This window comes from Thamnophis sirtalis, unplaced genomic scaffold (genome assembly GCF_051295495.1).
Source record: "Thamnophis sirtalis isolate CommonGarterSnake01/CBP01778 unplaced genomic scaffold, rThaSir2_p1.2 scaffold_2, whole genome shotgun sequence".
NCBI lineage: Eukaryota > Metazoa > Chordata > Lepidosauria > Squamata > Natricidae > Thamnophis > Thamnophis sirtalis.
In genome coordinates, this window is record NW_028261382.1 from 176,451,124 (window position 1) to 176,474,695 (window position 23,572).

Consider the following 23,572-nt stretch of genomic DNA (forward strand, 5'->3'; position numbering starts at 1 on the left):
CATAATTTAATCTCAAATAGTCTTATAAAAGCATCTGTCTTCCATTCAGAAAAGCTTTGTCCCTATTGTAATTCTGCGTTAAGAGCAAGAGAATTTAGAATTGAATAGAGCTTTAAGGGACCCTGGAGGTCTTCTAGTCTAGCCCCCTGCTCAATCGGGAGAACCTATACCATTTCAGATGAGTGACTATCCAGTCTCTTCTTAAAAACCTATACTCTGAATCTGTCAGAGTCTTCTTTAACATTTATAAGAATTCCCCTCGACAACTTGTATTGGGAGAGCCGAGGTGGCGCAGTGGTTAGGGTGCAGTACTGCAGGCCACTTCAGCTGACTCTTATCTGCAGTTCAGCGGTTCAAATCTCACCGGCTCAAGGTTGACTCAGCCTTCCATCCTTCCGAGGTGGGTGAAATGAGGACCCAGACTGTGGGGGCGATATGCTGACTCTGTAAACCGCTTAGAGAGGGCTGAAAGCCCTTTGAAGCGGTATATAAGTCTAATTAATAAATAATAAATAAGTAAACTTGTTACAGGCAGTCTTTACACAATGACCACAACTGGGACTGACAATTCAGTTATTAAGTGAAATAATTTTCACTTAAATCTTCCTGTATGCAAAAACAAATCAAGGATAACGCAGGTGATAAAACAGTATTAAAGATCCTGTTATAATATTAAATTATGCTCATGGAGAAGAATTCCTATATAACAATCTGCCGGAGCTAAACCCTCATTAAGATGTTTGTTTGTTTTTCTTTTTCAGATATCCCTATGTAGGAAGCTGATTAATCTTGCTTTAGATGGGCTCTCTTATTACCATACATACGATAGATTTTTCCTTGGCATGAGCATCACCATGGGTTTTGTAGGCTGGACATTTTATGTGATTCTGATTATAATAAAGTCAGATACAAGCATGACCAGGGATATGTCAAAAAACCAGGTAACGTTTTTTTGGTTTGCCACGCATGAACAGCTTACTCCATAAGTGAATCTATTCCGCACTGAAATTTTCGGCCTGGGCCTTCATTAGAGAAAAACCTATAAAATGTTTTTAAAAATGGAAATTTTGGAAATGTAAATCTGTCGTGAAAGAAGTGCCTTTTTAAGTTCCTTTAAAATATATTGAGAATTGGATTACACTTTGTAACCTGTTGAATATTTAGATCAGAAATGGAAATTTCTCCAGAGGATTACAGCTTACAACAATCTTGTTATACTGTCCATAGTTCAACATTTGGATGCCCCCCCCTCATTGCTTCACATACAAAACTGTATTTGTAATTCATTAGTTCAGATGAAGATCATATAAAGCTGATAAAAGTGTATGTTTTGTATATGAGTGTCTACATGTGGGCGTGTATTTGATTGCTCCATTTCCTTGACGAATTTATGGATAGATTTCTGTTTGTATTTTTACTCTTATTTCTGCATGGTGGAAGCAAACAGATTTTGCTACGGAAAAGAGCACGCTTTTAGTTCTCTGACCTTGCAGGGAAAATAATCTTAGTGAATCTTCTGATTTGCATCAAAGAGCAGGTAGATAAATATGTAACTGGGGTCTGCTGCCCCAAATGATTTGTCCTAGCGTGAACTACACTGAGATGATTTTTATATCTGTTGTGTGTTGCAAAACCTGGTGAATATTTGGAGGTGTTTAAATAGATATTTACAGTGTTACAATCATCAAATAACATTAACATTTCTATTTTCAGGTGCCTGACAGGTTTTTCCAATATGTGTTTGCAGCTATTGGAGTTTTGATAGCCTTTTTTCTCTTCATTCAAAGCTTGCCTTGGACCTACTACATATATTGCCTACTACCAGTCCCTGTGTGGTATGCAGTTTTAAAAGAGTAAGGTTTTAAAAAATAAATGAATAAGTCAGTCTGTCAATCAGTCTATCAGTTTGTCTCTGTCTCTGTCTCTTTCTGTCTCTGTCTCTCTGTCTCTCTCTGTCTCTGTCTGTCTGTCTGTCTGTCTGTCTGTCTGTCTGTCTGTCTCTCTCTCTCTCTCTGTGTGTGTGTGTGTAAAAGGGAAGAATGTATCCCTGTTCCTGGATTTGAAGCCATTTGGGTTTTCTCATTTCATTTTGTGGTTTTCTAAAACCCTTCACATTCAGTATATGCTGCTTTCAAAATGCAAGATTAGTATGTGAAGTGGTGGATGCTAGGGTTTCTGTGAGGTTTTAAAAAAATGCATAATCTATTTATAGTAGATTCACACAGACTTTTATTAGCAAGAAAATGAAAAAAAAGGGATGGCTGACATGTGAAGCAGAAGGAAGGTAAGACTGGTAGATCAATAACATCTGATCTTGAGTCTCACTTTGTCTCTTTCAAAAGTTAGGGATCCTGACTTTACTTCAGAATATGCAGCAAACTAAGAGTAAGAGTAATTCCATCTTCTGTAGGTTAAAAAAAAATGATTGTGGAGGGTTTTTTTCCCCTGACTCATTTTAGGAAATGGTGCCTTTTGTGCCTTCTGTAACAAGCAGATTTCCTAAGTGATTCAATTTTATGAAATGTACTTTTGCGGATACTGATGGAATAGCTCTGCAGTTCCCAGACAGGACATTGTTCTACCCTGGAATTCACAGGATATTTTACTATTTAAGAAACCGAACTAGTAACAAGTTCACAGTAGTGCGCTCCGATGCCGTAGCACAAGGTTTGAGAGCCACTAGAGACAACGTTGAAAAATGATTGACACTAGGGGGCACCATAAACTCAAAAGTTGGGAATTTCTGGCAGAGATAAAGCAGATATGAATTTAACTATCTTGGAGAAATTTGTACATGTTCATTTTTTAATTCAGTCTTCCCAATCTAGAGACCTCCGGTTATGCTATAATATACCATCCCTCTCAATTAGGAAACGTTGCTTCGCTTTTATTTCTTTTTTTGTGTGTGTGCAGCTTTTGGTCTAATAAGAAATTTATTTATAATGATGTTTTCCTCTAGATACCCTGTTATCCATGTATTGATCACATTTCTCTTGAATGTTCAGCGGACTCAGTTTTCTGGATTCTTAGTAATGTATGCTGTAGGAATTGAAATATTAGTAAGTAATTTGCTAATAGCCTTCTAATATAATTTGTGGGGGGGAGGAGCTAGGATGGAGGACAGGCAGCAAAAGTAAATTAGGTTTTTCTTTTTATACATATACATATACATATACATATACATATACATATACATATACATATACATATACATATACATATACATACATACATACATACATACATACATACATACATACATACATACATATATATATATATATATATATATATATATACTGATAAAGGAGCAGAGCCTGTGGCTTAGTGGCTAATACAACTGCCTAATATGTAATACAGCCCAGGTTCAAATCCCAGTAAGGGTATGGCTAGCTGATGAGAGCTAAATAGCTTGAAATACACCTATACTAGTCTCCCTTTATTTATTTATCAGCACAAATGCAACACACACACACACACACACACACACACACATATGAGTATTTTTATATTTTAACTCATTTTTAATCTATTTTTAATCTCTATATATGTATTTTTATATTTTAAATTCATTTTAATCTATTTTTAATCCACAATGGACTTTTACAAAAGCACAGATAGTGTGGCTACCATTTGTTTTAGATACATTTTTAACAATATTATTTGTGTATAATTTTTGTAGATACAGATGATTAAAATAAAAACACGTAACAAAATAATAAAAGAATCTCATAAAAATATTTTTTGAGGAATTAAAAATCACTATGAAATTTTGTATCTTGAGGAGAATTATCAATTCCTTATTAAATCTGGCTCTTTTATTTCCATTTGTATATGTTTGTGCGAATTAGGTTTTCTCCTTCTTCTATCGCTCCACTCTGACCTTTGGCTTGATTGCGTTTTCCACGTGGCCTGTGGTCATTCGGCTGTGGATCCAAGCAAAGGTATTTTCTGCAGAGGGAGATTTGGTGGAATGGTTATGATCTCTCCCCCCCCCAGAGAAATGCACACTTCCATTTGACGTTCATGAATACTTTATTTAAATTAAAAAGCAGTTCTTTGCAAACGCTTAGGAAATATCTGGAAGAGTAAACAGTTATCTGCCTTTTGGTAGTTTGCAAACGATAGCTACCTTCTTGCAAGTCACATACACTATTTTGGAAACCTTGTGTTCAAGCATAAGAGCCAAGGTGGCGCAGTGGTTAAAATGCAGCACTGCAGGCTACTGCTAGATCAGCAGGTCAGCGGTTCAAATCTCACCGGCTCAGGGTTGACTCAGCCTTCCATCCTTCCGAGGTGGGTAAAATGAGGACCCAGATTGTTGGGGGCAATATGCTGACTCTCTGTAAACCGCTTAGAGAGGCCTGAAAGCCCCATGAAGCGGTATATAAGTCTACTGCTATTGCTATTGCTATTGCATAGTTTTAAACAAGAGTGGTGTTCTGTGAAACATTTTATGCTTCAGTGACCTGATCTTCTTAAAGGAATCCAAATGGCAATGATAGGTTTAAGGCAATAATGGGTGGGTGCTTCTACAGACTATCCTTGGCTTACAACAGTTCATTTAGTGACGCTTCAAAGTTACAACGGCACTGAAAAAGTGACTTATGACCATTTTAACAGTTACGACCGTTGCAGCATCCCTCGGATCATATGATCAAAATTAAGAAAAGAAAAGTCTTAAATTGGGGCAGAATTCTTTATATTAATTTTAGTAATAATACCAGAAATTTCAATTTGGATTCATACAATTTTAGGCAGAAATTTTTATATAACTTTATTTGAAAGGTTTCCTACATACATTAATATTTAAACATTATGTTTCTATTTGTATGTGTAACTTACTTGTTTTTTGCCATAGGCAACAGTGCTAAGTTGGATTCTCTCGTGTTTGCTCCTGGCCATCTTCCCCTTGATGCCAGTGATAGGAAGAGAATCAAATATCTCTTTAGTGTAAGTATGAATCAGCTTTCTTCACGTTACCACTTTCATATAATCATGTTCTAATTTCATCTAATTCTTGTCTCTAGAAGGGAAATACGTTGTTGGAATTCAAATAATTTATTCTTGAAACCCAAAATTAAAGTCACACAATTATGGTAGTGGAGAAAGAGGTAATTATTGATGTAAGTTTTTGAAGTTTTCAGATGAGAACTTCATTACCAGAATGCTTCACATTCTCTTCTTCAAAGAAGGATGTTCTAAAATAGCCGGTTTCTAAACTTATTCTTTCTGCCGGTTCTTATTCTTGTTTCAAACTGAAGATTATAATTTGCTGGTGATTTCTACTTTAGGTAGGCTATAAAAATTATAGTGTAGACCAGGGTTGTCAAACTTGGGGAGTCATGTTGTTGTCACGTGACGTATCACAATTCCCCCCCCTTCAGTAAAATGGGGGGGGGGCATGGCCAGCACGTGACACCCCTGGCCTGCGGGGTGCGCGTTTGACACCCCTTGTGTAGAACTTTTCTCTTATTTTTGAGCTTCTCTCTTATCAGTGAAAAACAATTTTTTAAAAAATTGGAACAAAAAATGGATCTAGAAGTTTACACATAGGCCTCTTACATTCTCATAACAGATGTAAAGAAGAGCTGAGTCACATGCTGGATTCATGTCTCATGCTGACATGCCAGAGAGCAGTTTATTTGGTTCTCTTTCAGCAGGAGACTGTAGTAGGATCAGATAGAAATTTGAAGAGAAATGGAAAAGAAAGAACAAGTATGAAGCAGCAAGGAAAACACCCTTGATGTCATTCTTAAATGAAAAGCATGTATTATCCTGTAAAATAGAAGTTTATAATAAAACTTAAAACCCCCAATACCATGGAAATCTTTTTAGGGATATTCCATTATCTAATCCAGGGGTAGTCAACCTTTTTATACCTACCGCCCACTTTTGAATCTCTGTTAGTAGTAAAATTTTCTAACCGCCCACCGGTTCCACAGTAATGGTGATTTTTATGAAAACCTAATGAAAATGTTTTTAAATAATGCTATGAAGTTTTTTTTTAAAAGTCAATTAAATTTAAAAAAAAAAGGAAAGTGCTTCAGTATCGGACAAAACCCCTACCACCCGCCATGAAACCTGGAATGCCCACTAGTGGGCGGTAGGGACCAGGTTGACTACCACTGATCTAATCTGTTATCTAGTGGTTAAAACATCAAGTTAGAAAGTGGGAGATGAGAGTTCAAATTCCTATCTTGGCCAACCGTGAAAGTCAGCTGGGTGACCTGAGGCCAGTCACTCTCAGCCCAGTTTTTGTGGGGGGGAAAGAAGGAGGAATGTGGTTAGATATGTTCAATGCCTTGCGTTATTTTAAAAAATAATAATGGTGGGATACCATTAGTAAATGTAATAATGGACAGATTTTTTAATGAGCACCAAGACTCCAGTCCGAAGTAAATCCAACCTTCTTAATGTTTTTTTTTTTGAGTCAGTGGTTTAGAAAAGTATTGATCAGAGTTTTAAAAGGCACCAGCAGCAATGGAACATAATTAGTCTTTTTTTAAAAATCAAAAATGTTTAACTGATCATTTAAGGGCAGCTACTAGCAATAAACTAAATGCAAGTTTGAAATCTTGGTGCATTTATTTTTTATATATTTAGCAAACAAATTTCTATGGCCTCCCAATTCACACACAAATGATTCCAAGTAATATTGAATTATGATAGGACAGAAGATCCTCCTTAATAGATTCATCAGTTTTGAACCTTCTTTTGGACTCCCTGGAGCTTAGATTAATGTCTTATTCATGTTGCACTTTTGTGATTAATTTAGTTTTTTAAAGAAATGATTCCTACAGAAACATCTTTGGAAAGCACTCACAAATAGTTTATCTTTTACAGAACAGCAGCTGGCCTGCTAATTATATTGATAGCTTTGTCCTACTTAGCGACATTCTTTCGGAGGAGCAAAAATAAATATTTGCATCATAAAGATCTCAAAATATATCTATTTCAGGTAAGTAAGTTCTATAAATATGCATATGCTGCACAGAATCCAAATCCTGGAATGTTAATACTGGAAATTTTCCAGAGAGAAATTTTGGTGTTATGATAGTAAAGAATATATAATATTTCACAACATTTTTAAAAAGAAGATATTAATCCAATTACACCAAGGAAACTGGGACCTTTTATTCAGCTTTCCCAATTAGGGCTACAGGTAGTCCTCGATTTACAACAGTTCATTTGGTGACCATTGAAAATTACAATGGCACTGAAAACAAGCGAGCGTTTGTCACACTTACGACCATTGTCTCATCGCCATGGTCACGTGATCAAAATTCAGATACTTGGCAACTGACTTGTATTTATGAGGGTTGCAGCTTCCTGGGGCCATGTGATCACTTTTTCTGGCCTTCTGACTCGCAAAGTCAAGCCAAATTCACTTAACAACCGGGCTATTTATTTAACAACTGCAGTGATTCATTTAACACAGTGTTTCTCAACCTTGGCAACTTGAAGATGTCCGGGACTTCAACTCCCAGAATTCCCCAGCCAGCGAATGCTGGCTGGGGAATTCTGGGAGTTGAAGTCCCGGACATCTTCAAGTTGCCAAGGTTGAGAAACACTGATTTAACAACTGTACCAAGAAAGGTCATAAAATTGAGCAAAACCCACTTAACAAACGTCTCACTTAACAACGGAAATCTTGGCTCAGTTATGGTCTTAAATCAAGGATTACCTATATTCAAGTTTGGCATAAATAATTTGTGCAGTCCGATTTGTGTTATTGGAGTGATTTTTTGTGTGTTTGGGCGCATAGAGTTGAGGAGCTGAAAAATTAAAGTACTCACAATTGAGGATCTTAGGTTAAAATATTATCCGTGCATCTTTTCTGAGGAAGAAGAAATATTTAGTCTGAGCACTATTTTAAAGATTAAAACATGTCCAGTAGATGTCACTGTAAATTTAAGATACATGAAGGCATTGAAAGAAACTAATCCAGATTAAAATATTGTATATAAAGAATTATCATTGTGTAGTTTTGCTTGGAATTAGATATTGATTTTTTTTTCTCACATGATTCCAATTTTTGGATCACTCTGTAAAAGTTTGAAACATTACAAAAATGTACTTTTTTTTTTGGCTGAAAAAATAGTATATTTTCCCAATAGTAGAGAGCCTTGGATTAATCCAAAAGTGTCCTACATGAACTCCTTATCTCCCCAGACGGCCCCTTTGGTAAAAATCTGATACAGGTAGTCCTTGATTTACGACCACAGTTGAGCCCAAAATTTCTGTTGCTTAATGAAACAGTTGTTAAGTGAGTTTTTCACGACCTTTCTTGCCGCAGTTGTTAAGTAAATCACTGGAGTTCTTAAATTAGTAACGTGGTTGATAAGTGAATCTGGCTTCCCTGTTGACTTTAGTTTAGTTTTAGTTTAGTTTAATGACATTTGTATGCTGCCCACTCCCATTGGGACTCTGGGCGGCTCACAGGCAAGATAAAAGCATTTATAAAAATTTTAAAATAAGAAATACAATATTAAAATTAACACAACATCCATTCTGTCCAAGAGGGGCTGGATATTAATCAACAGCCCCAAGCCTGCCGGAACAGCCAGGTCTTGGTGGCTTTACGGAAGGCCGGGAGAATGGGAAGGGTCCGGATCTCTACGGGTAGTTCGTTCCACAGCTACAGAGAAGGCCCTCCCACGAGGGGCCGCCAGCCGGCACTGTCTGGTCGACGGTACCCGAAGGAGGCCCAACCTGTGCGATCTTATTGGTCGTTGGGAGGTAAATGGCAGGAGGCGGTCTCTCAGGTAGCCAGGTCCTAAACCATGTAGGACTTTAAAAGTAACAACCAGCACGTCACCAACGACTTTGCTCACCAGAAGGACTCAAAAGGTGATCACGTGACCCAGGGACACTACAACCGCCATAAACATGAGCCAGTTACCAAATACCCAAATTTTGATCATTTGACCATGAGATTGTTGCATGGGTCGCGTGAAAAACGCTCACAAGTCACTTTTTTCAGTGCCACTGTAACTTTGAATCGTCACTTAAATGGTTTAACTCGAGACTATCTGTTTTTGTTAGGGGAGATCCATAAGGGGTTGGTTTTTTTTTGTCCTTATACATGAAATAAGGACAAAAAACAATGGTTCTGTACCATTACATCTTCTGAACCATTATTTTGTGGCCCTTTCTAAACACATTAAGAAACTGGCTTTGCTTTCCAATTGTGGTTGGCATAACTGGTGCCAATTTATTGTGCCTTTTATTTGGTTCACTCCTCTCTTATATGAGAAAAGTGCTTTTTAACAATGAATTATTTCAATCCTTTTTTGACACTCCAATAATATAGAGAGAAATTGATTTTGGATCATGCATAACACTGTTTTTAATAGAATTAAAATAAGAACATTATGCCATTTTATTAGTATTTAAGTTTAAAGTCCAAATTACGGTACGTCACATAGGTACAGTGGGAAAAGTGACAGGCAGCTTAGCAACTTATTATGGCTTCTCTGAACTGTCACATGATGACACATCAGGCAAAGTTCAATAAACCAACATAAAACTTGATGCCAAATAGCCCTTGTTTGATGACCTCTAATTACTGCTCTAATCTGTAACTCTGAAATGGAATTCCTGTTGACAAATCTCCCTTTTAAATAAACTTCATTGAAAGCCTCCCTGAGTGCTTTTTTCTCTCTTATTTATTCAGTCTGGAGGAAATCAAGCATAAAATGCAGTTATGCAAGTATGAACCAACAGTTTGCTCTGGCAGTTCCTCAATGCATTCATGGTGATAATCCAAAATACAATGGGGTTATACAATATCTTAACGGATAATGCCATCAGATGAAATTTTAAGCAATGGGTGGTTTTGAAGGCTTCTCTACCCCCTCCCTCTTCTACACAATTTATTTTTATTTGAATCGTCAATTGAAGTTGATCATAATTCTTACAAAAATGATAACATTCCAGTTTTTTTTTAAAAAAAAAACTTTTTACCTTTGAAAAAAATCTGAACAGCCACTTTTTGTCTTGCTAGCATTTCTTAACGACTGCAATAAAGTGAAACCATTCTGATGGAACGATTGATTATTATTTTTTATTATTAGTTGCTGAGTCTGGGGGCATCAACATACATTGTGAATAGTACTCACAGCAGTCTTCAGAGCAAACAAGGACTGCCTATCATAAATCAGGTTATCAGCTGGATGACATTGGGTAAGCCTACCTCTCTCGACAGAGATTATTTTGGATAAAGATCTGTCGGGTACATATCAGAAATGCTGGTTTGCTGGTCTCTCTGCTATTGCTACACATGTCCTGTCATTGAGAAACATGATCTGAAGGATCCCACTCTGATAAAGGTTTGTAATTACATAAGTACAGGAATCCATATGCATTCTGTAATAATATAAGCAGATTTAACACACCATGATGAATATTTGTTTTGAAGTAGATGAGAGATTGCATTAATTAGTGGTCTTGTTAAGTGTTGAGCGGGGTTCAACATAAGCAGCAGTGGATTAAGGGACTAAATTTGCTACAGTTATAGAGGTGGCGCAGTGGTTAGGGTGCAGCACTGTAGGCCACTTCAGCTGACTGCAGTTCTGCAGTTCAGCGGTTCTAATCTCACCGGCTCAGGGTTGACGCAGCCTTCCATCCTTCCGAGGTGGGTAAAATGAGGACCCGGATTGTTGTTGGGGGCAATATGCTGACTCTGTAAACCGCTTAGAGAGGGCTGAAAGCCCTATGAAGCAGTATATAAGTCTAACTGCTATTGCTATTGCTATCCTGGAATGATGTAGGAGTTGCAAAGAATTGAGAAAGCAGCTAACAAAGCATATTGTGGGTGTGAATTCCTCAGTTTAATTTTCTTATTGGAAAAAAAATAATAATTTAAGAAAAAAAGGCTTTGCATGAACCTCCAAATAACTGCTCTTGAGCCAAGGTGGTGCAGTGGTTAGGGTGCAGCACTGCAGGCCACTTCAGCTGACTGTTATCTGCAGTTCAGCGGTTCAAATCTCACCGGCTCAAAGTTGACTCAGCCTTCCATCCTTCCGAGGTGGATGAAATGAGGACCCGGATTGTTGTTGGGGGCGATATGCTGACTCTGTAAACCGCTTAGAGAGGGCTGAAAGCCCCATGAAGCGGTATATAAGTCCAACTGCTATTGCTATTGCTATTGCTCTAAACATGGACACATAATAATATGTTAGTGTTGAATAACAAGTGACTATCTCTTCTCAGCTATGAAGTTCACAATCTCTCACCTAATCTTCCAGATAAGGTCGTTGCAAACATAACAGGATTGAGGGCAGCCACATGTGCTGTGCTATAAATACATTCTATTAAGTGTTGCATATAGCAATAGAGTCAGGCAGATGCTGAGAGTTTATGAGCAACCGTACATTCCTTAAAAACAAAAAGAGGATCACTAATAAACATAAAGCATTCGCTCCTCAAGGTAAGGCCGTATCTTAACAATCCCCACCTGTCCACTCCCCGCACTCGAAAGTTATGTGAATTAGAACTGGGGATTTTCCAAGTTTTTGTAAGCCAGTGCTTGCTGATACTTGTTCTTAGATGTGATTGTAGCGCATGATGTTTCTCCTTCTGCTTGCTGCTGCCAGTTAAGGGCAGGCAATCCCGATCTTTCATAAAGACTCTGCAGGCCCAGGAATGTTTGTTTTGAAAGCTCATTCTTGCCACTTCAAGCTGGCTGCTGTTCTCTCTGCCCTCCCCAATATTTGCCTTTTGTCCATCAGTTCCCTAGGAGTCAGATCTGACATTTGGAGAGTGATCAGGCTTGGAAGAGGCATGTTGAGCCTAAGAAGTTTCATAACAGCTATAAGCCAGGATGGGCCTGGTGAGATTTGTTCTCACACTTATCCAAATACGTTCTTGTACTCATCTAAAGTACGAGGATCCTTATTCCTTGGGGTTGCAATTTCCTTTTCCTTGTTCTACCTGTAACTTCAGCTTTTCTTCATTTCGGCCCTACAATCCATCAAAAACACATTTTTACGTATTCTTCTGTTCTAAGTTGCAGTCAAGAACAAAACAGCCCCCCCTCCCCTTAAATAGTATAAGTCAGTGTTTCTCAACCTTGGTAACTTGAAGTCCGGGCATCTTCAAGTTGCCAAGGTTGAGAAACACTGGTATAAGTTGTTGCTTGCTGTATCTCCTTCCAGAATATTTTGCTGGTTGCAACACTTGCTGAAAAAAAAAATTAGTTAAAATCAGCACGTGGGCAGCAACAATATATGAGTTGCTGCTAATTGTTTTTAAGATGTATGTTTTCTGTTGTATAGTTTAGCTACAGGTATCCGGTTCCACCACAAAACCGCGGACGACAAAATCGCGCTCGCCGAAAGCACGCATTTGACGTCATCACAGCGCGACGAAAACATCGCGCTGTGATCGATAAATGTAAAAATAAAGCGAAAACCTTACCCTAACCCCCCCAAACCTAACCCTAAACCTAACCCTAAACCTAACCCTAAATCTAACCCTAAATGTAACCCTTAACCTAACGCTAAACCTAACGCTAACCCTTAACCTAACGCTAAACGTAACCCTAACGCTCTAAACCTAACCCTAACCCTTAACCTAACCCTAACCCTAAACCTAAACCTAACCCTTACCTTTATGTGAATCGGCTTGCTTTAATTGTATTTTTATTTCAATTTTAAATTTTTTTCGTCGCGCTGTGATGACGTCAAATGCGCGCTTTCGTCGAGCGCGATTTTGTCGTCTGCGGTTTTGACGGGTCACGCAGGTATCCTTGACTTACAACAGTTCATTTAATGACGGTTCAAAGTTTCAACGGCAGTATGAAAAGTGACCTATAACTCTTGTTTCGCAGTTACAACCTTTGCAGCATCCCCATGATCATTTGATCAAAATTAAGATGCTTGGCAACTGCTTCATATTTATGACCGTTGCTATGCCCCAAGGTCGTGTGACTCCCTTTTGCGACCCGACAAGCAAAGTCAATGGGGAAATTCAGATTCACTTAACAAGCAAGTTACTTAACTTATCAACCGCAGTAAGAAAGGTCGTAAAACGGAGCATGACTCTCTTAACAACAGAAAGTTTGGGCTCAATTGTGGTCGTAAGTTGAGGACTACCTGTATTTACTGCAGCACAATCTGATTGTGGCCTAGCTATTAGCCGTGGTTTTTGAAATCTACCTTGAAAGAATACGTTATCTGGCTTGGCTCATCTTCATTCAGAAATAGGAAGGCTGGCTGTGGTTCCTTATCAGATCTTCATTTTCAGAAGCCTGGTTCCTTTCTGACTAGTCCATACGAATTAAGGCATTGATATAAATTCCAATCCTTATAATCAATTATAGAGTCTTGGTTTAAATGTTGTGTGGTGGCAACGAGGAAGGGCTAGAATTGGGCAGCCCTCAGTTCTAATCTAACCCCAGCCATAGAAACGGACTGGATACAGGGGCCACCCCAGAGTTTTTGGGTGGTGGGAGCTGTTTGCCTTATGTCTGGAACAGTGGTGGGTTTCAAATTTTTTTTGAACCTACTCTGTGGGTGTGGCCTCCTTTGTGGGAGTGGCTTGCCGGTCATGTGACCTGGTGGGAGTGGCTTGTTGGCCATGTGTTTCTTTCTTTCTTTCTTTCTTTCTTTCTTTCTTTCTTTCTTTCTTTCTTTCTTTCTTTCTTTCTCTCTCTCTCTCTCTCTCTCTCTCCTTCCTTTTGTCTCTCTGTCCCTTTTTCCTTTTTTTCTTTCATTTCTCTCTCACTTTTTCTTTTTTTTTCTTTTTTTTTTCTTTCTTTCTTTCTCTTTCTCTCTCTCTGTCTCTCTGTGTCAGTGGTGGGTTTCAAAAAATTTTGGAACCTCTTCTGTAGGTGTGGCCTGCTTTCTGGTGGAACCTCTTCTAACCGGTTCGGTAGATTTGACGAACCGGTTCCGCCGAACTGGTGCGAACTGGTAGGAAACCCACCTCTGGTCTGGAAGGACTGATCATATCTAAATCTGTGTTTAAAATTAAATCGTTTTTCTATATCTGTGATGTGTTTATTCTTGGTATTATCTTCCTTTTTTTGGTTTGAATCCTGAATTCTGTCGTTCTTTATTTCTACATTTTAAAGGAAATAAAATTTTTTAAAATTAAAACTTTAGCCTACTTTATCTTACCGGGTGATTTTGTGAAGAAAAACAGAAGAGGGAATGCTATATATGCTTGATGTGAGCTCCTGAAGAAAGTAGATAACAAGCCTAAGAAAAGATAATATTCCACTCTGTTTTTTGTAACTGAGGCTTGAGAAATAATTAATCAGCAGTAGAGTGAACTCTTTGACATCTGATTCTTTCCAGTTGCACAATCCTAGCCTTTTATGTCAGGAACCTCCCACCACCTGACTGTTTTGATCTAGGTTCTGCCCCAATCACCCTTCGAATATTGATCTTGCATAAGAGGCTTGGTGGAAACCTGATCAGATGTTCTCCATGCTGTGTGCCAAGATGAATAAAGGTCTTGAAAGTTTTGCCTCTGAACTTCCCTCACTGACATGTGGGGAAACAATACAGGCTCCAAGCACTAAAACAGTCCACTTTGCTAACTCTTCACCCTGGTCTTTGTTTTTTCCCCATGTTACTTAGAAGAGGCAGGTGTCTTATGACCCTAGATCAGTGTTTCTCAACCTTGGCAACTTGAAGATGTCTGGACTTCAACTCCCAGAATTCCCCAGCCAGCATTCGCTGGCTGGGGAATTCTGGGAGTTGAAGTCCGGACATCTTCAAGTTGCCAAGGTTGAGAAACACTGCCCTAGATCGTTCATACCTCCCCGTTTTTAAAAATCTTTTAAGTTGTCTCCTTTTCTGTGCTTTGTCTGGCATTAGAGCACTGGTTTGAAGCAAGTATTACAGACCTCGGTATTTCTAGTTTCCAAATTGCCCAATGCAAATGTCACTTAAAGAGGAAGACTTTAAACTTAAACTTCAATAGAATTTGTATGCCGCCCACTCCCTAGAGACTCTGGGCGGCTCACAACAAGTAAAAGCATTTAAAACATTTAAAAATACACAATTTAAATCAACACAACATCCATTCCATCAAGTGGGGCTGGAAATTAATCAACAGCCCCAGGCCTGCCGGAACAGCCAGGTCTTGGCCGGGAGAGTGGTGAGGGTCCGGATCTCTGCAGGTAGCTCGTTCCACAAGGCCGGTGCAGCTACAGAGAAGGCCCTCCCTCGGGGAGCCGCCAACCGGCATTGTCCGATCGACGGCACCCGGAGGAGGCCCAACCTGTGTGATCTTATTGGTTGTTGGGAGGTAAATGGCAGGAGGTGGTCTCTCAGGTAGCCAGGTCCAATACCATGTAGGGCTTTAAAAGTAACAACTAGCACCTTGAAGCGGGTCCGGAGACCAATAGGAAGCCAGTGCAGCTCGCGGAGGAATAGGTGTAACATGGGTGTACCTCGGTACACCCATTATCGCTCGCGCGGCTGCATTCTGGACCAGCTGTAGTCTTCGGACACTCTTCAAGGGCAGCCCCATGTCGAGTGCGTTACAGTAAGAAAGTATTGAACACAAATTAGCATCCTCCTCCATGATTGAAATTCAGCATGGCTGTAACTAACTGCCCTTGTTTTGTTTGTGCTCAGCATAAACTATGCAGTTTCATCAAAAGGTATAAAAAGTGTATTTCTTCTTGCTCTTCTGTATGAGTCCCGTAATTTCCAGGAATGCAATGCAAACTAGCCAGTAGTTTACAGATAATCCATGGCTCCCAAATTTTAGGGTGCTGTTAAAGACATGCTCAACTATTTTTCTTTTGACAGATAATATTTTATTTCTTACAGTTTCATCCTTGATAGTGCCACTCCTGAGTCCCACTTTTCTGTCCCTGAGGCTGCTGAGCATACTTCTTTCTCTGATGTCAACTTATCTTCTCCTTAGCACCGGGTATTTTTTTCTCCCTTTCTTTAAAAATAAAATAAAATAAAATAAAATAAAGTTGCCCTTGAATTGAGTTTGACTCCTGATGATTCTATGCAACAGATGGCAGGACTTTCTTTGAACTTGGAAATTAGATGGTTAAGGTTTGGTTAATAGAGGCGAGGTGGCGCAGTGGTTACGGGTGCAGCACTGCAGGCCACTTCAGCTGACTGTTATCTGCAGTTCGGCTGTTCAAATCTCACCGGCTCAGGGTTGACTCAGCCTTCCATCCTTCCGAGGTGGGTGAAATGAGGACCTGGATTGTTGTTGGGGGCAATATGCTGACTCTGTAAACCGCTTAGAGAGGGCTGAAAGCCCTATGAAGCGGTATATAAGTCTAACTGCTATTGCTATTGCTAATCTCACAAAGGATAAGGTCCTAATCTCACTGGCTCAGGGTTGACTCAGCCTTCCATCCTTCCCAGGTGGGTGAAATGAGGACCCAGACTGTGGGGGCTGATATGCTGACTCTGTAAACTGCTTAGAGAGGGCTGAAAGCCCTATGAAGCAGTATATAAGTCTAACTTCTATTGCTATTGCTATTGCTAATATTTGGATGGAAGCCCAGCAAGATTTCTAGATTTCCTCTTAGGTAGACTGGGAAATAGGAAAATTGTCATGGGGGAAGGCAGTGGCAAACGGCTTCCATAACGTTGCAAAAGAAACTACATGGATTTGTTAGTTTGATGGCTGGGAATTTAGTATGACTCAAGATAATCTTTACTTGTATTCTGTATGCGTAGATTTGCTTTGGGTTTGGGGAAGGTTATGCAGTTGTGAGAATTTATTGAATATTGTTACGTTTGTGAAAATATCCGTTTATCCCGTAAGAAAAAAAAGTTCAAAGTATGGCACGTTTCTCATTTCCTTTATATTTACTTGCTGTCAAAATATGTGCTGATGTAGGTATGAAGCCCTTTTCCCTCTGGTGTTGGCTTTGCTGATGTTCGTGTGGTTAGACGTGGAGCAAGAAGCAATCCAACAGTATGGAATTTCATTTAAACCTCAGGTAAACGATTCAGTACACACCTCAGGGAAAAATGCTGCCACCCATTTTCCCCAGCAATTAAAATCCCAGCTGACTCACGAGCCTGGGAACGTAGCCACAGAATCCCAACCACCTCAGTGCTCGTATTTCTAAAACAGAATGCTCAAATAAGAGAAGTCCAGCGGTTTCACAGACACTCATTAGCTGTGGCCAAAAAGGTGGCCAGATTTCCCAGAAACCAGTGTGCATTCCACCAGCCCCAATCTAACTAGTTACAGTCAGAGGAAACCAGAGCCAAGTCATCTAGTAACATTAGAATGTTTTGAAAATAGTCCCAGTCCCGTAAACCCAGTCTTCATGAACTTATGGGAATTCTTTTGAAAAACACCTGAAAGCTATCTTCAGATGGGCCAATTCAGGCAGTGTTTTCACATCCAGGCTCCATTTCTATGTATGAACACTAATGGTTGCAAGGCCACTGTTGTTAATGCAATTATACTCACCAGATTGAGGGAAGTTGGCATTTTGGATCCCACTCTTCAGATTGAATGAATGATGATAACACTGGCAATCACTTATGGTATCTTCTTTTAATATAAAGTTTTTTTTTATTTTTTCATTTTCATAACATATAACCGCATGTATACTATTACATAACCAACATCATATTATATTATTAAATGTTTACATCAGTTCGTCTTACCATCAAATCCTCATCCAGGATACCATGCTGAGTGCTACAACACATTTCAGGACATCAGTAGATCTGGAGACATTCAAAAGAGATAAGATTTTGAGGGATTTAAAAGTCAACGGATTGCTTGGAAGAGCTGAATATGTTTAGAAAATAAACTATGATAGGCAACTTCAAATGTATAGAAAGACATCATGTTGAAAGATTGAACAGGCTTATTTTATGCACGTGGCTATGTAGTTTAGAACTAGAATAGTGAAAACGTGTCCCATAATAATCTGCTAATATCTGCCTCTTTGACTGTTATTAAAACAGTGAGGACAATGATGTATTAGCAAAAGTAGATTGCATTCTGAATTGAAGTTTCTATGTTAACCAGAAGTGTACAAGATGCCTTTTTAAAGTCCTTTCTTTATCTCTGATTCTACTTATTTAAGCCTCTGAACCCAGGGTATGTGAGAGCAGTGGGCAAAAGATGCTAGAAACTCATCAGAGCAAAACAAGTTTAACTTTCAGTATGGATTTGGTACTGCAATATCTTTGCTCCATAAAGCTCTAGCATAGCTGGCTGGGGAATTCTGGGAGTTGAAGTCCACAGGACTTAAAGTCACCAAGGTTGAGAAACACTGCTCTAGATGATATTGCTAGAAAGCAGAATCAACTTTTCTGGATTAGGAAAATATACCACCTTGTAGGACATTGGGGAAAAGAAGAAAAACCAGGAGAGCCAATGGATAGATCAGAGTATTATTTCCTTACTTAAGGCAACCGAAGTACTTGACTAGTTACCAGTATTTGAAAAGTAACTTCCTTGTAATAATAATTGAGATATGACAAAGTTGTAGAACAAGAGGTTTTGTGTAGATTCTCTGGATTCTCTGAAGAAGGGAACTTAACTTCTCATTTGATCTCTGGGATATATACTTTTAATATGAATGCAATCCTATCTGATGCTATGTTACTGATTTCTCTTTTTTCTGTTTTTGTAGCTTGCTGCTCTCAGCTTTTCTTACACTACAGATGCACCCCAGTTTCGACCACTTCATGTTGATGATCTGAGGAGGGCTTTTTTCTACGTATCCTTTGACTTAGGAAAACAGATATTCAGCTAGAGCAGTGTTTCCCAACCTTGGCAACTTGAAGATGTCCGGACTTCAACTCCCAGAATTCCCCAGCCAGCGAATGCTGGCTGGGGAATTCTGGGAGTTGAAGTCCGGACATCTTCAAGTTGCCAAGGTTGGGAAACACTGAGCTAGAGCACAGTGAAGATGATTTAAAAACAACAGTTGCTTTTAGGGAGTTATTGCCTAAACAATTTACTGTTATTTAAGGTTATTTTGATAGATTTATTTTAGGATTATGGTTCAATTACTATCACAAAACAATCTGACAGTGGCATTTTGACTTTTTCTAAATATTATCAATCTAGATTTATTACTTAGAAAGTGTTAGCAGCCAATTAACTTCATATAGCTTCAAACCCAAGAATGGAAAATCTTATTTTCCATGCATTTAGGTTTTTGTACTTATAAGAATTAACCAGAAAACCTGTCTGCCTTTTTAAATCATTATTAATTGTCCATATACATTCCTAAAAATAGAACATTTTAGGCTAATGTAATCAGTTCTTCAGACTTAGCAAATATTAAACATTGGAAGATATCGTAACAGTTTAACAAAATTAAGAATAAAATTAAGAAATTAAGAATATTCTGTCTTCACAGTTTTGTACAGAATTTAGTTTCAAATGAAATTCAAGGTTTCTCACCTAAGGTGGAAGAGGTTTATACAAGTTTTGAATAAACTTGCTCATATAACAGGCTCACAAGCTTGGTAAATTTATAGATTAGAAATGCTATTTAAGTCACAAATCAGTTTATATTTATTTTATTTCATTTCTATTTTATTCAACACTCATTTGAGGGCAGAAAAAAAAAAGAAAAATAAAAAAAACCAAGAACCAACCAAATGAAACTACATATATAGAAATCTTGACGAACCGGTTCTACCGAATAGGTGCGAGAACTGGTAGGAACCCACCTCTGGCTGGCAACAATATTTTTAAAACTATTAGTAATTTAACATCAAGACAAATGTCTATTTAGATGGATAAGCAGGGACCTCCAGGAACAAGAAATTTGAATTCTTTGTCCGTCCTCCTCTTCTTGCTACACATATAAACTAATGGCTCAATAACTCTTTCGTCTTAAGGAACCAAAGAATGTAATATCTATGCAAAGTTAAAAGAGGGGAGCTGCAGCGATTTGCTGCTTGTTCATATATGTATATGGGTTTAGTAGCCTGTGTAAAGCTGGCTGGCATATTAATCTCACTAATAGTTGCAATTCTGGGTGGTGTTCTCAGATGAATATTATAAGTCATAATTTTGAGTACATATACAGAGAATTGCAATGCATATACTTGTTAGTTCCTGGATCAGTCAGGAAATTTTAACTTTTGCAAAAAAAAAAATGCAGTGGACAATTACGCTTTGTTGGCAATATTGCATTTTCCTCAACCTGATGCAGGTTTTCTTCATAGTGACGGCCTTTTTTGGAACTGGAAATATAGCTTCCATTAACAGGTACACTGACCTAAAAGCAACCATCGCAATCCCTCCATTCTGTTTCCGCTTACTTGTTTCTATCCTAAACAATTTAAGCAAACGCCTTCATAATTGCCTATAATATTGCATACCCTGAAATGTTTTACGTTTTATATTAATCATGATGAGGGGAAAAGATGCGCCAGTGCTTTTGTGTATGTCACTTCGTTTACTAACAGATCTAGGCGCGACTGATAATGATCAGTGGGAAAGGGAATGATACAAGGAAATATTTTGTGAGATCATTGGGGCTTTAAAAATATTTAAGTAAGAGGTCGAAGGCTGTCACTTACAGACTTAAAACCACTAAAATTCGGCAAGTAGAAGTAGAAGCAGTGCAAACTAGCAGCGTATCTCCTTGGCTACATAATAGTGTCACATTTTCGTAATTGAGACAAAGGACACAAATGCTGTTTTCTGTTTCCTCCTGGAATGAATTGTCTACAAAAGCACACATTAATAATGTTCTGTTCTGCTCTCATTCTTAAACCCTAGCTTTGATCCTACCTCGGTTTACTGTTTCTTGACCGTGTTCAGCCCTTTCCTGATGGGAGGATTGCTCTTGTGGAAGGTCAGTATTTAGAAAAGGTTATTTGCTAGGCCAGATAGGCCAGCAGTTTTCAACCCCTGTGCTGTACACATTGATGTGCCCCAAAAGATCCGCAGGTGTGCCATGTCAGTAAGCCACAGGAAGGGACAGGACATGCCACACAGCTACGTAACTAAAACCTCACCTGCACGACATCACCTAAGATAGAGTGGTTCCCTTTCTGCTCCCGAGTCTTGGCAGCCTGTGATGTCATGGCACTTCTGGTTTCACGAGCTGGAAGTCCCATCTAGGTATGAGATGTCTATAGTAAGATCAAAAGTACTGGGATAGGCTGCAGTTCTACTGTACACTTGTTACTATACCTTAAAGTTAGTAAGGTTCACGTTCCAACAAATAATCTGTTAATTATTTTTCACCTGTTTCAATAATTTGTAAGCCGCCCAAAATCATCTTGTAGAGGAGATGGGCAGCATAGAAATTTAATAGCGATAGAGAGATAGGAAGGAAAGGAAAGGAGGAAGGAAGGAAGGAAAGAAAGAAAAAGAAGGAAGGAAGAATGAATTGGCCTATGTATGGTTTTTGTACTACTTTTTCAAATGTAGAATACTAGACTTTTAGTGTGCCTCTGTTTTAACGTGTTTTATTTTGTCTGATTTTCACTTTTATGATTTCCACTTTATGAAATCATAAAATATATGGCCAAGGGATAAACTGAGTCAATTCCAAAAACCTGATCCTCTTCTCTCACAGGCTAGATGTCACCGGAGAATGTGTCAGAACATCACTGACGTCGATGGGCACTTCGCCTTAGCTGTGACAATGTAATAAGGGTTAACCAGAGAGGCAGTTTCTGTAAGCAGGTCAATAAAGATGAGGCTAGAAGCAACACCAGAATGTTTAGTTTAGTTTAGTTTAGTTTAGTTTAGTTTAGTTTAGTTTAGTTTAGTTTAGTTTAGTTTAGTTTAGTTTAGTTTAGTTTAGTTTAGTTTAGTTTATTTGGATTTATAGGCCGCTCTTTTCCCTGAGGGGACTCAGGGCGGCTTACAATCATTAGGGAGGGGGTGCAATTCAAAACAAACAATATGTGAACAAAATAAATAAAGTAATAAAAACACAACTTGCATTCAACATTCAACACTCGGGTGGGGCAAATTAGAGACTTATCCCCAGGCCTGTTGGGATAGCCAGGTCTTAAGGGCTGTGCGGAAGGCCTGGATGGTGGTGAGGGTGCGTATCTCGACGGGGAGATCGTTCCACAGGGTCGGAGCTGCAACAGAAAAGGCTCTCCTCCGTGTAGTCGCCAGTCGACATTGACTGGCGGATGGGATTCGGAGGAGGCCCAGTCTGTGCGATCTTATCGGTCGGAGGGAGGTAATCGGCAGAAGGCGGTCTCTCAAGTTTCCTTCCTGCCTTCCTTACAGAATTAGCCCTGTAAAGTGGGAAAAAACAAAAGGAGATTTCTTCCAACAACCGGTTCTCTGAACTGCCTAGAAAGTTACCAACCGGTTCTCCCGAATAGGTGCGAACTGGCTGAATCCCACCACTGGGTTTATATCAAAATAGTGGAAGCTCTACTACATGAATGCCGTAAAAGAGTGGAGGAAAAAAAGTCATTTTTTTCTCTCTCTGCCACTTCAGGAAACGTAGAGTAATTTCCAGAGTAAATAAGATGAGGCTGTTCTTCATTTTGCCCGAGAAAAAAAAGAGAAAAAAATGCATGGTACTCAGGAATACCATCTTTTAAATCTTATAGAAGAATGATGAGGCTGAATACCCTTATCATGCATGCCACAAGTCACACCTTCAAAACTGCATGGAACAAGAACCCTTCAGAGCTGGATCACTATGATGTACTTAGATTCTGAATTTGAAAGACAACTATTGAGAGAACATATTTTGTAAAAAGCCCTTACAAATGAGGAACATAGCATTTTGCAAAAATATACTACTGTGGAATTCACTTCGCTCCTGAGAGCGACCTCTTCTTTCACCAATGTTTGTAAAAACAGTCTGCACGCCTAGGTACTTGATTTTATACACCCGTGGCCACGGAAGTGATTGGAACACCTGATTCTGATTATTTGGATGGGTGAGCGAATACTTTTGGCAATATAGTGTACATTCTGGGGATTTGTTTTAGCAGAAATTATCAGAGTTTCCACAGTGAAAATACCACTGGTGGTTGTTCTGGGACAGAGGAATGTGTTTACCAGTAGTGATTTTCCATGTCACTAAACAGCTTCTCAGCATTTATATGGAAAATGTTCCTTGAAAGTAGATAATTTATTTAAAAAGATGTCATTTTGTACTCTGTTTATTCTAATAACCTTTTAAAAAGGTTTAACGTAATGCAGCAGCCCATATTTGCCAGGGCTGAAAAGAAAGTTTAAATTTAAACAACCGTCTGAATTGTTTAAAAAGAATATATTGCAGTCTCTGCATTCAGCCTGATAAAACTTTGGGCTGTGCATAAATGACTCTCTGAGTATTAGCAATGTTAATTTTGGCATCCTTTCTTTTTGTTTTGTTGTGTGGGAACCTGCCATCAGCTTAACAGAATTGTGTTTATTGAACAGGTTGCAATCCCCTTTGTTCTTGTGTCATGTGCATTTGAAGCTATTCAAGTCACAACCCAGCTATCATCTAAAAGGTAACACTTTTTAGTTACTTTTTCACTTACTGAATCAGAAATTGCTTTGGGATTGACGATAGGGGAAAAATTAAACTGTGTGTAGGCTGCTACTTTGTAAATTCCATCATTAGATTCAGTTCCCAAGTTTTTCCCCCTGTCAGAAAGTGCTCAGT

General features: G+C 38.7%; 1 protein-coding gene across 1 annotated transcript in view; it reads left to right on the forward strand.

Moving 5' to 3' along the window:
* PIGN (phosphatidylinositol glycan anchor biosynthesis class N) overlaps window positions 1-23,572 on the forward strand; it is a 64,352-nt gene that overhangs the window by 21,283 nt on the left and 19,497 nt on the right. Inside the window, exons 14-26 of the mRNA XM_087707576.1 lie at window positions 762-941; window positions 1,714-1,853; window positions 2,960-3,059; window positions 3,852-3,944; window positions 4,862-4,953; window positions 6,847-6,961; window positions 10,080-10,188; window positions 15,795-15,897; window positions 16,837-16,939; window positions 18,602-18,688; window positions 20,141-20,196; window positions 20,713-20,788; window positions 23,344-23,417. Of these exons, the coding sequence (XP_087563702.1) occupies window positions 762-941; window positions 1,714-1,853; window positions 2,960-3,059; window positions 3,852-3,944; window positions 4,862-4,953; window positions 6,847-6,961; window positions 10,080-10,188; window positions 15,795-15,897; window positions 16,837-16,939; window positions 18,602-18,688; window positions 20,141-20,196; window positions 20,713-20,788; window positions 23,344-23,417 (1,328 nt within the window). The remainder of the gene's footprint in view (window positions 1-761; window positions 942-1,713; window positions 1,854-2,959; window positions 3,060-3,851; window positions 3,945-4,861; window positions 4,954-6,846; window positions 6,962-10,079; window positions 10,189-15,794; window positions 15,898-16,836; window positions 16,940-18,601; window positions 18,689-20,140; window positions 20,197-20,712; window positions 20,789-23,343; window positions 23,418-23,572) is intronic.